Consider the following 14,802-nt stretch of genomic DNA (forward strand, 5'->3'; position numbering starts at 1 on the left):
ACATATCTGATTTACTAATAAGTCCATTAATGTTTTGGTGCAATACAGATACATAATAATTACGAACGAAAAAACTGAAAGTCACTATCAGATTTTTCATGACTATCTTTTTCATTTACATTAACGTGAATCTTCTTTTTCGTAAAATAGTCTAAGATAGATTTTTGTATATACTTAGGTTCATTGTAGGTTGACAATATTTTTGATTTTGCAAGTTAAAGTCCGAAGGAGAGTGAAAATGTTTATTACGTTAACTAGGACATAGTTACAATGTTAAAATGTTCGAATGCACCCGGTCGCGATGGTTCCGAAAATTGCACTAAATAATTATTATGTTAAAACTTAATCGATGCGCGGCCACTGCTGACNGGAGTATTATGTGGTGGTCGGTATATACAGATAATACATATTTGATGATCTGTTAATTCAATTGCTGAGCATTCTATAAAATTTGCGATTGATAACTTAGCAATATCATCGAGTACTCTTTTTCACCTACTTTTTTCGAAAAAAGTACCATACAATGGTATATATTTATAATCCTGATAAATGTAGCTTTCAGGACATATTTTTTTTATTAGATTATCTCCAGTGGTTTAAAAGTAAACGACGTTTATTTAAAAAAATACGTTTTGGTTTTTGTGAATTTTTCTCAATAATTATATTTTTTTGTATGAAAAGGCAAAAAGTTTGTTCTAGAAATGAATTCGCCATCCTTTAATTATCTGAAAATGACACCACATTTGCCCTAATACCCATAGTTTTGAAGATATGGACCTTAAAGTGAAGCGCGGCAGAAGGAAACTTGCCCCCCCTCCCCCTGCTACCACAGGGGGGGCTCCCGATGTCTACCGACGGAAATCCACTCAGGAGCACCCAAAGAACAACTGGTGCAAAAATGAGCCTTCTATACCAAAGTGGAGGGGTTCTTGCACTAAATTCCCTACTATAGTGAACTTGCTCGCTTAATCCTTTGTTGCTCTATTCCGCTAGGTATAATCAACTTTATGATAAAAGCAGATGTTGCGGCTCAATCCGTCTATCAAGTGTCTCAAATACTTAGTTGCATAACTTATAATTAAATAATGAATTAACTTTCTTTCTTATCGAAATCGTAATTTCTAGTACGTGTAATTGTTTGCTATTGCTTCATCGCAGGCGTTTTTAAACTTCATATTATTTTGTACTGTCAAAATCACTTACCTTCCAGTCGCCGCGCGATACGCACTATTGCAATACATTTTCAAATAATACGAAATATTCATCAAACCTGAGTTTTATTGGCTCCGAATGTCAGCGAAGACAGCAGATCAAAATTCACGAGAACCTCGATTTCCAGGTGTTCGAGTACGAAGCAGTAGTGCGGGATGCCGTGGACGTGCACTACCCGTGCGCCGAGATGCAGTGCTCGCACAAGATCTCGTGCGTGTCCTGGAACGCGTACCACAAGAACGTGCTCGCCTCCTCCGACTACGAGGGAACCGTCTCCGTGTGGGACGCGGCCACCGGCACGCGCACGCGCGCGCTACAGGAGCACGACAAGCGCTGNTCGATGCGCGGCCACTGCTGACCACGCAACCTACTTTTTAAAGTACGTGTTAGGTGCGTTGCACCGAACATCTTGCCGGGGGCAGACGAAGAGATGAGAACTTACTTCAAAATGTTAACAAGTGTATCGTGATTGTAACAAACAGTAACAATACATACGATTCGTATAAAAATTATAAAATGTTAATAGTTAAGTACAAAAATAAAAGATAAAAATGTTAAACTTATTCAAAAGAAATTTTTCTAAAAACTGGAGAGGTGGTTTTGTCCGTTACACCTCCCTTCACATTCCTAATTTTATCACTTTCGCGCACTTCATCATTGATACACTCCCGCACTTGCACTCGCGCACTATTTTCACCACACTTTTCACCAATAACACTGTAGATGTCGGCGTGCGCGGGGGTGTGGCGGGCGGCGGGCTGCGGGCCGGGCTCGCGCCCTGCGCCACTCCCGGCCGCCGGCCCCAGGCGCTGCTCCGTGGCCACCGACGCCGCCGGCTGCCTCAGACACCTCACTTTGCGACCCACGATGACCAGTAGCACCAGCGCCACTATGCCCCAAAGGACGTAAATAGCGGCGTATTGGTGCACGTCGTGGACGGAAAAATCCTCTGATATAGGCTGACTTTCCTTCATTGTCTTTATTTGTTCTTCAATGTTTAGCAGTTCCTTCTGGTCGTTGAAGGTCAGGTTATGCTCAAACTTAGGGATCGTAATGTTTATAATATTATTTATGGGGTCTATCTTTGGTACATTTATATCGGAGGCCAAGTCTATTCTATTTGACATTGTTTGATGCGTATGTATAGAAAAATTATCTGTTTTTACAATACAGTTTTCATTCATGCTCAATATATTCGCTCCTGTTAATGTTTGTGACGTAACTTGACTCATGCAGTGAGTTCGCAATTGACACCGATCGCAACAGAAATAAAAGTAGTTATTAAGCGTCGATAGACTCATCCATTTGTTCTGACACAGGTTTCTAGTTTGTTTACATTGTCGTGTCTCATCTTTCACACAGAGATCCGTATCTGATGACATTTTGTAGATCGGTTCTTTTATGTAACACATATACATTGCAGTATCTCGTGATAAACAGTGTTGTAGGTCAGTTTCAACTATAGGCAAAAATGCGTCTTTCTGTAGGTTCATTGCCACGTGATTTTCTATAGGAGTAAGAGATATCATGTTTTCGCCGACACTCTTTGGTATTGAGATAAGATTATATAGATCATAACTGTCTCGACTTATGAGTGGAATTCGTATCTCAAAAATCATGTAGTGGTCAGTTATCCTTGCTCTTATTTTTAACAGTCGGTAGATACTGTCAAGATTTCTCTGTATGTTGTCGATTGGGAGAGTTAGGTCGCTGTTTAACTGTCCCGAAATGATGTTCAATTCTTGTTGAAGTTGTTGTGGGTCTATAGTATGTATGTTCATTCTTCCATCGTACACATTTGTGATAGTATCAATCAAATATTCCTGTATGTTTCTTAGATGTGTTAACAAGTTATTGGTGGCCATCGCTACAATCGTGAATTGAGCCATATGTTCTGATGCGGAAATCGCTAATTTCATCTCGTTTGTTGCCTTTTCTAGGTTGATTAAGTGTTGGTTTATCATTTTGTGTTGTTTTTGTATAGTAATTTCAGTTCGTTTCAGAAGGTTATACTCAGCTTCAACTATGGAAGTTTGGTTTTTCCACAGTTCTGCTAGATGTTTCTCGTTTTGGTGGATCAGACCAATGTCCTTTTCGTATTGTTCTACGAATCGGTCATCTAATACGCCAAACAATGTGTTTGCTAGATACCCGACACCGTTTATCAGGCCACGCCGTTTTCTCGTATTTTGTTTCAATTGGTTTTTTAATAATATGCGATTGTAATGTTGTAGTTCCTCATAACTGTGACGTAATTGTAACATTATAATATCACAGTGAGCTAATGTTTTTACTTGGTGACAGATAGCTTCCAACTGTTCGTTGTATTTCATGTATGCCTCTGTGCCCTCCCAGTAGGGTTCTAAGTCATAGTATGCAACTAATTTCCATTCATCTCTAATGATTTCGAGTTTTCCAATTTTGTCAAAATATAATCCTTGGGTTCTGTTTAATGGAGTAACATTCACACAATTGCCCGTTGCCAAAATAGTCATAAAATACATGAACATCATAATTGTTGACAAAATGCTTTGTTTTTTAGGTGTTTTCCTCTGCTCTCTTTCTTTCTGTTCTTTCTCTTTCTGTTTCTGTTCTTTTTCAGCTGTTTCTAGGGGTAAGATAGACAACTTCACTACGGGTCTTTTAATCGTGCCATTTTTCGTCTTCAACGTCACCACTCTTACATAACCGTCAGGTCCAGGATGAGCCTCTACAACTCTACCCAGCGCCCATTTCCCTGGCGGTAAGTTTTCCTCGTGTATTACCACTACGTCTCCTTTTTCCAGATTGCGTTGCGGAGTTTGCCACTTCCTTCTTGCGGTTAACTGACTCAAATACTCAAATTTCCACTTCTTCCAGATGTCTTCGAATAACTTCTGTGTTAAATGCCACCTAGTCCTCGCATCTTCATCTGTTTCAATTATCGTCACTCCTGGTCTTCCATTAAGAAAGTGGGCTGGTGTGAGAAAATCAATGTCGTTTACGTCTTCAGATAGTGAGCACAGTGGGCGTGAGTTAAGGCAGGCTTCCAGCTGCGCTAAGATCGTCGAGTACTCCTCGAATGTTAGTTTTTGTTCACCCACTACACGTTTCAGGTGGTGTTTTAGACTGCGTACTGCTCTTTCCCACAGTCCTCCAGCACTCGGCCAGGCCGGGGCATTGAAATGCCATTCCATTTTCATTTCAGTAATTTCTGTCATAAAGCTGTCAGTAAAAATGTCTTCGTATTGTTGAAATTTTTCTTGTAAGGCTCTGTTCGCACCCACAAAATTTGTCCCATTATCACTATATAAGTGACGTGGAGCTCCTCTTCTAGCAGCCATCCGTCGAAGCGCAGCAAGGAACGCCGAACTTGTTAACTCCGTTACCAATTCCAAATGCACAGCCTTGGTGACCATACAAATGAAAATGGCAATGTAACCTTTTAGGGTTTTTGCTCCGCGTCCTCTGTTGGCCTTGACGTCCACGTGTCCTGTATAATCCACCCCTGTATGGTAAAAGGGGCTGGCTTGATTGACACGTGCAGCTGGTAGATCTCCCATTAACTGTTTCTGTGTTCTTCCTTCATTTCTACGACAGGTTACACATTTTCTGATCTGCTTCTTCACTTCATTGTTGCCACCTGTTATCCAGTATTCTTGTCTTAGTTTCGCCATAGTTACACGCGCACCTCCGTGAAAAGTTTGCTTATGAGCTTGGTCGATTAGCAAAGTGGCTAATCGGGTATCCTTCGGGATAATTTTAGGATGTTTCATTTCGTCCGAAATGTTAGCTTTTTCCAAGCGACCTCCAACTCGCAAGACGTTTTCGTGATCAATAAAAGGTTTTAAATTTAAAAGTTTGCTTTTTGTATCTACTGTGCCGTGTTTACGTAAATGTTTTATTTCCGCTCCCAATTCATTCATTTGTTCGTGTTTTATTATAAGCAACTTAGCTTTCTGCAACTCTTGTAATGTGAGATATGATGTAGTAGGTGTGTGACGTCGCGGGGTCAGTGCACGCAAAATCCAGGTCACGATTCGCTGCACTTTAGTAAATGAGTTATGTTTTTGTAATAAATTATCAATTAAGTTTTCTGTGTTTATTTGAATAGTATTGCATGCTGATTGTTTCTTCTCTTCTTCTGTAGTGTTATAAGTTTGTTTTTCAGGTTGAGGTATGAACGTAGGTAGCCATGTCGGTCCCTGCCACCACAACGACTGTTCTATCAACTGCGATGCGGTCAGTCCTCGGCTCGCAGCATCCGCAGGGTTTTCAGATGATTTGACATATCGCCACTGCTCTTCAGGCATCACTTCTTGTATCTGTTTCACCCGGTTGGCAACAAAGGGTTTCCAACGATTTGGTTGTCCTTGTAGCCAACCAAGCACTATTTTCGAGTCTGTCCAGCCAAATATTTCTGTTTTGTGTTGATTTAGTGATTGTTTAATTTTAGTGATAAGTTTTGTTAATAGGTATGCGCCACTTAATTCAAGTCGTGGTAATGTTAACAATTTTTTATGAGGTACAAGTTTTGATTTTCCCGCGATGAGTACCACAGTAGGTTTGTTTTTCATTTTAGCGTATACTACACATGCGTAGGCTTCCATGGACGCATCACAGAAGCCGTGCAGCTCAATGACGTCACACTCGTTAGATGCTATCCACCTCGGTATTTGACATTCATTTATTCGGTCAATGTCTGACTGTACTTTCGACCACATCTCATAAATCTCATCTGACACCTGTTCATCCCAGTGGGTGTTTTCTTTCCAAACCCTTTGAAATATTATTTTCAGTTTAGTGTTCACCGGAGCTAACCAACCCAAGGGATCAAACAGTTTTGAAATTTCTGATAAAAGATTGCGTTTGGTGGGTTTGGATGTTTGTTGTGTAATGTTACATTTAAATGAAAACGTGTCATTTTTTGGGTTCCAGCATAAGCCCAATGTTTTGGATACATTATCTGTTTTAAAATTAAAAATTGTTTCATCGTCTTGGTGTATGTTCGTAACATTTTCTAGTACTTTTTCTTTATTTGCCGACCACTTCCGTAAATGAAAACCTCCTGATTGTAACAGCTTGTCTAATTCCACAATAAGTTTTTGTGCTTGTTCGATAGAGTGCGCTCCATGAACCAGATCGTCCATATAGAACGACTCCTCTACTACCTTCGCTGCATTTGGATAGTTGGCTCGCTCGTCTGCGGCCAGCTTCCGAAGCGTCATCATGGCCAAGAAAGGTGCTGCTTTCGTGCCATATGTTACTGTTGTTAATTGAAAAGATTGCAACGGTTGTTCAGGGCTCTCTCTCCAGATGATCTTTTGGAGTTGTTGATCTGTCTCGTTCACCAATATTTGTCGGTACATTTTTTCAATGTCCGCAGTAAAGGCGTATTCATACTGTCTCCACTTTAATAACAATGACTGCAGGTCCTGTTGTAAGTTGGGCCCAGTGTACATCAAGTCATTAAGTGAACGACCTGTAGATGTTTTAGCGGAGGCATTAAATACCACCCTGTATTTTGTAGTTGTAGATTCGACGCGTTCTATTCCGTGGTGAGGCAGATAACACTCTAGAGATGAGCTGTTGTACTTCGCCGGTGTCATATGTTCTAATTCGCTATACTCTGTCATAAATGTTTTATAGGCCTGAGCTAATTTCTCTTGTCTTTCAAACTTCCTTTCTGTGTTTCTAAATTGAGCTATGGCTTTTGTCCTTGATTCTCCGAGTTCTGTTTCAAAATTTGGTTTCATTGGTAAACTGACTACATATCTTCCGTCTATCTGTCTTTTCGTGTTTTCTTGGTAATGTTTAATACATGTTATATCTTCCTGAGATAAATCTCCTTCTTCTGCAATATCCTCCACCTCCCAGAACTGTTTAATATCCTCTAAACTGTTAATTACGACATTACAATGATATGTTTTTGCATTGCCGCACAATAGCCAGCCAAGTTGTGTTTGTTGTGCCATAGGCTGAGATGCCTCCTCACTTTTTATCATCCCGCCTAAGAGAATGTTAGAGTAGATATCTGCTCCAAGTAGTATATCTACTGGCCGACTGACGTAGAACTCTGGATCCGCTAAATTTATGTTCTGTATTATAGGCCAAGATGGTTTTGTGAAAGTTTTGTTAGGTAGGTTTTTTATTAAGCTGTTCATAATTATTACTTCAGCTGTAAAGTTGTAATTGTTATACATGGAGGTGCAAGTAATGTTAAGCTTCCCCTTACAATTGTTTTCTCTTTGACCTACTCCGTATATAACTCCTTGACATCTCTCTCTCTTCAAGTTAAGCATCTGCGCGGCCTGTTCCGTTATAAGCGAGATTTGAGAGCCCTGATCTATAAGAGCTCTCAAAGTATGAGATGAGTCATCTGCTCCTTTTACCTTTATAAGTGCTGTTGCTAACAAAATCTCCGAATAATCATCTGGTGAAACATGTGAAGCATTCACCACGTGTTTTGATTCCCGCTTGAAGTGACTTGCATTACCCGATGACGTAGAGGTTGACGTCCCCGGTGTCGCGTTCGCGTTAACACAAGCCTCGTGAATGAGTGTGTTATGCTGACCGCCGCACTTATTGCACGCTTTTGTTGAATTGCAGACATTTCCATTATGACTAAACAGGCAATTAACGCAAAGCGCTAATCTGTTTATCGTGTAATATCGTTTTTCTACAGGCATTTGCAAAAAGAATCTGCAATTATAAATTCCATGTGGGTTTTTACATAGAGGACATTTAAAACCGGATACATGAAATGATTTCGCAACTGGTGGACTTCCGTGGTTTCGGCTCGCTCCACCGTGGTTGTTGTTCTGATTGTAATTATAATTATTATTTCGATTGTTAAAGTTTTGAAATGGTTTTTTAGTTACTTGTACCGGTTGATGAGGGTGTGTTTTATGAGGCGAAGGGTCTTGTTTACGCCTGGATGACTCTAGAGTGGTAAATTTGCTTTCTATAAAGTCTAAAAACTCCTGTAAGACTGGTAGTTCTCGTGAATTTTTTAAAGACTCAATGTAGTCTTTGTGTGTCTCAGTGTCTAGTTTTTGAGACAAAATGTGTACTAATATGGGGTCCCACGTACTAATGTCTATCCCTAGATTTCTTATGGCATGTAAACACTCAGTGGTGGTGTCATACATTTTCTTTATCTGTCCCATCGATTGTTGTTGCATGTTAGGAAGTCCAAATAAAATATTAATATGAGAAGTAAAAATGAGTTTAGTGTTATTGTAACGGTTGTTTAATATCTCCCAGCAAACTAAGTAGTTATCAGAGCTTATTTGTAGATGTTGGATTAGTCTCTCCGCTTCCCCTTTCAGCTTACTCTTTAAAAACTGCATCTTCTGGGCATTAGATAAAGTCGTGTTTTTGTGTATGGCTTCATTAAACAGATCTTTAAAAGATACCCAGGTGTTGTAATTTCCATAAAACGTTGGAATGTCCAGCATCGGAGTGGACTTTTCCCTATGAGCGACTGACCATATTTTCTTGTTTATTTCTTTTTTCAGACTGTTAAATGTTTTTTCATGTTTATCAAACATAGATTGATACGTCAAATCGGAATGTGTAGCCTCACTCTCAATCTCCCAATGTAAATAATCTATAACTGACCAACGAGATTCCAAAGTTTTTAAGGCATCGTCTAGCTCCCACTTATCTGTTAATATCTCAATGTTTATGTTACATACTGTGCGTAAAAACGCCTTAATATTGACTCCTTGTTTGCGATACATTTCGTCTAGTCTACTGTTCAGGCCTCTATCTTGTTGTTTCTGCTGTCCCTGACCAAATTGTTCATCATCTCCGGGTGGCGTGTTCTCGCCGCTACTCTCCCCTTGCTGTTGCTGTTGTCGAGGGTTAGCGACGGAACACCCCGCTACTGTTTCAGGTAAACCCGCTAATGTTGAAGTAAGTTGTTGATAACCGGTGTTTATCAAACTAGTCACCTCCTCATATACTTCTTTTGTTCGTTCGTAGCATCTGTTAAAAAAGTATTTGTGAGACCTACTCTCCTCCTGTCCGAAACGTTCATGTATAATCAGAAACTCCGTCCACAAATCATTTAGCTGATCGGAACGGCTTTTAAAGTATTCAGGTTTAGACTTTCTATCTGCTCCATCTTTCTTAAAATTCTCCCGTAATCGTAACATACGCTCCCTTATCTCCTGTTGTTTTTCGTATTTATCTGCCATGTTGTTAGTTACGCCTTACGATGTTAGTCAAAAAGGAAAGATCTTACTTGTTAGACTTCGCTATAGTTGGTGTTCTAGGGTCAGAGCTGCCGCCTCAGCCTCCCCCAATGTTAATGTTGATGTTGTCCTCTCCTCTAATCACTGCAATCCTCACACTCCAAAGTACACTGCTCACACGCTCCAAAATGTTCACCAGTTCGATAACCTCACCCGTCTCTCCTAAATGTTACTAGAAACGACGCGCGAGGTCCAACGCTCGAAGGACCATTTGTTGAGGTACGGGATTGCGAATGAATGTTAAAGTCCGAAGGAGAGTGAAAATGTTTATTACGTTAACTAGGACATAGTTACAATGTTAAAATGTTCGAATGCACCCGGTCGCGATGGTTCCGAAAATTGCACTAAATAATTATTATGTTAAAACTTAATCGATGCGCGGCCACTGCTGACCACGCAACCTACTTTTTAAAGTACGTGTTAGGTGCGTTGCACCGAACAGCTTGAGTTTTGTTTTTTTATAATCTGACATGAATTAACAAAACGTTTCAATTTGTCTAAGTTTAAAAATTCATTCTCATAATCTGTACAATCTATAAAATAATTTATACTATTTGATGTCATTTTGTGTTGAGATTTTGATTGCATAAAGTAACAATTTGCATACAAGTTGGACAATAGCCGTAATTCATTATTTAACATAAATTCATTCAAATACTTATTATGTAAAACACTTAAAATAATAATTCTATTTGATTTAAATTTCTTAAGAACTAAACTTATTTCTAATATCACCTTTTTAGGATTAGTGTCATTTTCACCTACACCTAATATTAATATGTCCGAGTCTTTCAACTGAAGTCCGCAAGATGAATTTATTATTTCTTCAGTTGTTGCGTTTGGTTTGGTAACGGCCGAGACGTTGTAACGAAGATATTGGGAGGATGCTCGTTGCTTCAGCAGCGTCGAAGCCAATCCTACACACTGCTGCGATCCAAACAACAAAATATTGTTCGAATGTTTACGGCCGTCGTTCTTTCTGTCCGTTCCTGAACTTGAGTTTTCAGTTTTTTCTAGCAAAGGATGATTTGTTTGAGTGTCAGTCGTTCCTAGAGCATTAATATGTATAACTCTTAAGGCTCAGTATCTCATCTTCTGCGAGTTTGAGTTCTTTCTCTAAATCATTGATTCGCTGTTGAAGTGAATAGAGCGAACTGTTTGAATAAGAAGAGAAGATTTTTGTCTGGTGCGTCGGAGGCCTTTTACTTTTTCTAGAGCTGTGGCTTATCAAGCTTTCGTTTACTGGAGATCGGCACAAGGTTTTTAGCATGTCATTTTCTTTTATCAGTTTATCAACTTGCTGACGGAGCTTGTTATTTTCCAGTGAAGTATTGTCAAACTCATTTTGAAGGATGGCATATTCTGAGCGCAGACGAGTGATAGATTCTTTCATTTCTTGAATTGGAATTGAATTTGAATCGGTCGCTGTGTAGTCCATGCTTTTCGATAGTTGCTGACTCAGCGTCAGCGAATCCAGCGGTTCTTCAGAGTCGCGGAAAGCGGTCAGTACCTGTGAGTCGTCATTCACATTAGAGATTGAGGAGTCGTTTAGTTGAGAAGTTAAGCTGGTGTGTGCTGCCTGTGATGGTTGCTGTTCTATCAATCTTTGTGTTGTGTTCGAGAAAGTATCTTGAGGATTTTCCATTTGACTGGACGTCTGTGTGTTGATATTAATTGTTGGGACCGTCTCTTTTCTGCGATGCGTTACATATGATGATGCTGAGTTAGGTGTAGATGTGCTTTTCGCTGTTCTGTCACATGATCTACACTTCCAATTTTTCCTCATATCAGCTGTTTTCAGGCGGTGTAGTTTTTCCGAATATCCTATGCAATCGAATTCGAAGTTATTTCGGCATATTGAGCAGAGTACAGTGGCTTTTGAGTCAACCTTTTGCTTGCATTTACGACATGTGACTAGTTGTGCCCTCTTACGGTCGTTGTTTGTGCCTTTGTGGTTAGGTTTCGACATTCTGTTGATCTTATTATTTGTTTTTGGATTTGTTTCCGTAGTTAATAGACAGATGGAGCTTCAAAGTACAGTTTCTTGTATGGCGTGTAGTGATATCTAGCGGTGAGTAGCAAGGCTTCACTTTAAATGCCCTTTTAGCTTTTAGTCAATAACCAACAACTCGTTCGCATCAAACTCAGTAGATGGCGCCTATTCCATTTTTTGTTTATATGGAAAGTAGTGACATCTCGTGTCGAGTAGTAGTCGGGTTCAATCTTACTATACCGTTGTCAGATAGGTTCAGCTTGACACTAGAAAATGGCGCTATTTTAAAGTGCTCCAGATATTGGCTCTTCTGTCTAGCGCGATAACGATCAAATTCCTGATACACTGCTATAATTTCAAATAACATTAACCGTCCGATTTCTGTTTTTCTTGATTTTATGATTTTGTAGTAACAGTATATTCACTTTAGCACACTACGTTGTTGATTTATTGTCCTTTAATTACACTGTTTTGTTTTTATTGTCACTTTCACTATCACTTAGTCACAAAATTTTTTGAGTCAATTTCTCCAAGCAGCTCAAAAGTTTTCAGGAGATAACACTTCTACGAGTTGTTGTTGTAAAACTGCACTTAACAATTACAAATTCACGTCTTTACATTGAGTTTTTCCATGATTAATTAATTGATCAACACGGAGCCAGTGTTTACTTGATGGCAGCGCCATCATAATTATCTTATCTAGATAAGACGATACTTTGTTTATTAATGTAAAGGCAGCTAAAGATGTCGATTTACCTTTCTGGAAGCCATATTGTTCCGGTTTTATTAATTTATATTTGTTCAAAAAATTTGTTATACGGACGTGCATAGAATATTCCNGCCTTTGTGGTTAGGTTTCGACATTCTGTTGATCTTATTATTTGTTTTTGGATTTGTTTCCGTAGTTAATAGACAGATGGAGCTTCAAAGTACAGTTTCTTGTATGGCGTGTAGTGACATCTAGCGTCGAGTAGCAAGGCTTCACTTTAAATGCCCATTTTAGTCAATAACCAACAACTCGTTCGCATCAAACTCAGTAGATGGCGCCTATTCCATTTTTTGTTTATATGGAAAGTAGTGACATCTCGTGCCGAGTAGTAGTCGGGTTCAATCTTACTATACCGCTGTCAGATAGGTTCAGCTTGACACCAGAAGATGGCGATGATTTTTACCTGCATATTTCCTCCTCGCCTTAAAAAGTCAGCGTCAAATAGTTCGTGACACCCAAAGTAGTTAAACAGTTCGCACGCAACACCTCTTTTTTCCGATTGGAATAAGGTTGTGTTGTCAACTTATTTGGCCACTTTGGGTGTCATTATTTGACGCTGACTGTACATACACATTTCCACTCTTTTTTTATGCATAACAAGGTAGTATAGTAAAGTAGTATTTGACAACAATCGCACCTGATGTTAAGTGGCATGCAGTCTAGGATGGTACATATCTGCCCTGTGCCACACCCTGTGCCCTGTGCCACTCTCACCTCATAACTTAACACTTCCCCCTCACTACACAACTCCCCCCGGGGTACTACATGTTCGACCCCCGCAGACCGCGACCTTCCTATCATCTTATACCTGCACGTTCTCTAACTTAACAATTCTCCCACACCTTATACCTGCATATTCCCCCCTCACCTTATACCTATACCACCCCCCTCACCTTATACCTGCACACTCCCCCCTTTTCACCTTATACCTACCTGCACACTCCCCTCCTATCACCTTATACCTACACATTTCCCCCGCACCTCACTTCATAACACCCCCCCTCACCTTACAACTCTCTCTACTTATTATACCCACACCTCTCCCCCTCACCTTATAACTTCCCCCTCACTTTACAACTCCCCCAGGCTACTACATGTTCGACCCGGCGGACCGCGACCGCTACGGACGGGCGGTGGCCCCGCCCTGTTGGGGGCGGGCGAGGGCTTGCTTCTCGCAGTATCCTAATGTTAGCATGTTTTGTTTTACTCATCATCATCATCATAGGGTTATAAAATTATCACTTCACGGGATTTTACAACAAAACTTTTATAACGGTAAATAAGATCTTTCCCTCCCTACGTTTCAACTCGGTTGCACGAGTCATGGTCGCGGGCAGGCGAGTGAAGTGATAAGTGTTAAGTGATAATTTTATAGTAAAAATGAGTTTAAAATATTATAATCATTAAGAGTTGTGTTTTATTTTGCTTGTTCGTATCACATGAATCTGATTTATTTGTTAATTTTTCTTTTGTTCGTTTATCTGCTCGGGCCAGGGCTTGCTTCTTGCAGTATCCTAATGTTAGCATGTGATCCATTTTTATTTTTCATCATCATCTTAAAATTATTATGTTTTATAGTCTCCAGTTCTTCAATTTTCATTCATTAGTCATAAATTTCATCGTACATCTTTCTTATTTCTACTCTCATCATCATCCTTCTATTTTCATTTCTCATCTTTCATTATGTAGGTCATTCATCACTCATCATTCATTTTGCTCATCATTAATCGATCACCATTTGTCATGCATCATTCATCATTCACCATTCATTCATTCATATTTCACATTCAAAGTGGTTGCTTGTGAGAAGTAGAATTAATTCTTTTTTTTTTATCACACCAATGGGTCACCTTGCATATTTACAAAGTATTGAGTATTTTTATATTTCTTGTCTGGTACTTACATAAATAAAATTAATCTTGTGACACTCTAGGTACAAACCCTGGCTGAGAAGTTGGGCCCTAACATCCCACCGGTGGTGAAGACTGAAGAAGAAGATGACTCCAAGAAGGTACAGATTGTAGTGAAAATCATTCTGATACAACCCGATCGTGGTTCGATTGAAGTGGTGGTAGGGCAAGCTATATTTGGGACGTGTATAAGTGCCTTGGAAAGGGACTATGTACTGAATAAACTATTTAATTTCATTTTATTTTACCTCGCTGGAATGCGACTCTCCCTCGCACTCCAAAGCGTCGATGTGACGTCACGGTAGCGAGATACGCAGTTTACTCGACCGGGTTGTAGTTTTATTACGAAATCGCTGCACTTTCTTTTCATATTTCATCATTCATATGACATCTGTGTTCATAACTTATGTTTAGTTTTTTTTTTCGCTTTCAAAATTATTTAGTTTATTAAAAGAAAATATAAGGTAAGGTAATAATGCCGCCACCAACCAGAAAATGTGGAAAAATCATTGGGGGAGGCCTATGATCAGCTGTGGACGTCCTATCGCTGAAATGATGATGATGAATAATGCAATTACTTTTTTTTCAGGTGACGGTTATTGCAGATAAGTCCAAAGGAGAAAGATCTGATTCAAAGGTTGCGGAAAAAGAGGTGAGAAATAAAAAAATCCATCCTGG

General features: G+C 39.6%; 2 protein-coding genes across 2 annotated transcripts in view; one reads left to right on the plus strand and one right to left on the minus strand.

Moving 5' to 3' along the window:
- The window catches only part of LOC114364603 (uncharacterized), a 67,246-nt gene that overhangs the window by 51,947 nt on the left and 497 nt on the right, over positions 1-14,802 (plus strand). The window contains exons 47-50 of the mRNA XM_028320814.1: positions 1,340-1,559; positions 13,301-13,401; positions 14,148-14,225; positions 14,714-14,776. Of these exons, the coding sequence (XP_028176615.1) occupies positions 1,340-1,559; positions 13,301-13,401; positions 14,148-14,225; positions 14,714-14,776 (462 nt within the window). The remainder of the gene's footprint in view (positions 1-1,339; positions 1,560-13,300; positions 13,402-14,147; positions 14,226-14,713; positions 14,777-14,802) is intronic.
- On the minus strand, positions 221-9,887 carry LOC114364612 (uncharacterized). The gene is made up of 2 exons (XM_028320829.1): positions 1,572-9,887; positions 221-368 (listed from the first exon to the last, which is right to left on the minus strand). Exon 1 carries the CDS (start codon positions 9,393-9,395, stop codon positions 1,773-1,775), a length of 7,623 nt encoding a protein of 2,540 aa, XP_028176630.1. The 5' UTR covers positions 9,396-9,887; the 3' UTR covers positions 221-368; positions 1,572-1,772.

The sequence above is a fragment of the Ostrinia furnacalis genome, unplaced genomic scaffold, assembly GCF_004193835.3.
Source record: "Ostrinia furnacalis isolate ACB-3 unplaced genomic scaffold, ASM419383v2 OfSCF7454, whole genome shotgun sequence".
Lineage (NCBI taxonomy): Eukaryota > Metazoa > Arthropoda > Insecta > Lepidoptera > Crambidae > Ostrinia > Ostrinia furnacalis.

Bases quoted from the DNA above. Each gene is read 5' to 3' on its own strand.
- LOC114364612 (XM_028320829.1), bottom strand. From the start codon at position 9,395: ATGGCAGATAAATACGAAAAACAACAGGAGATAAGGGAGCGTATGTTA.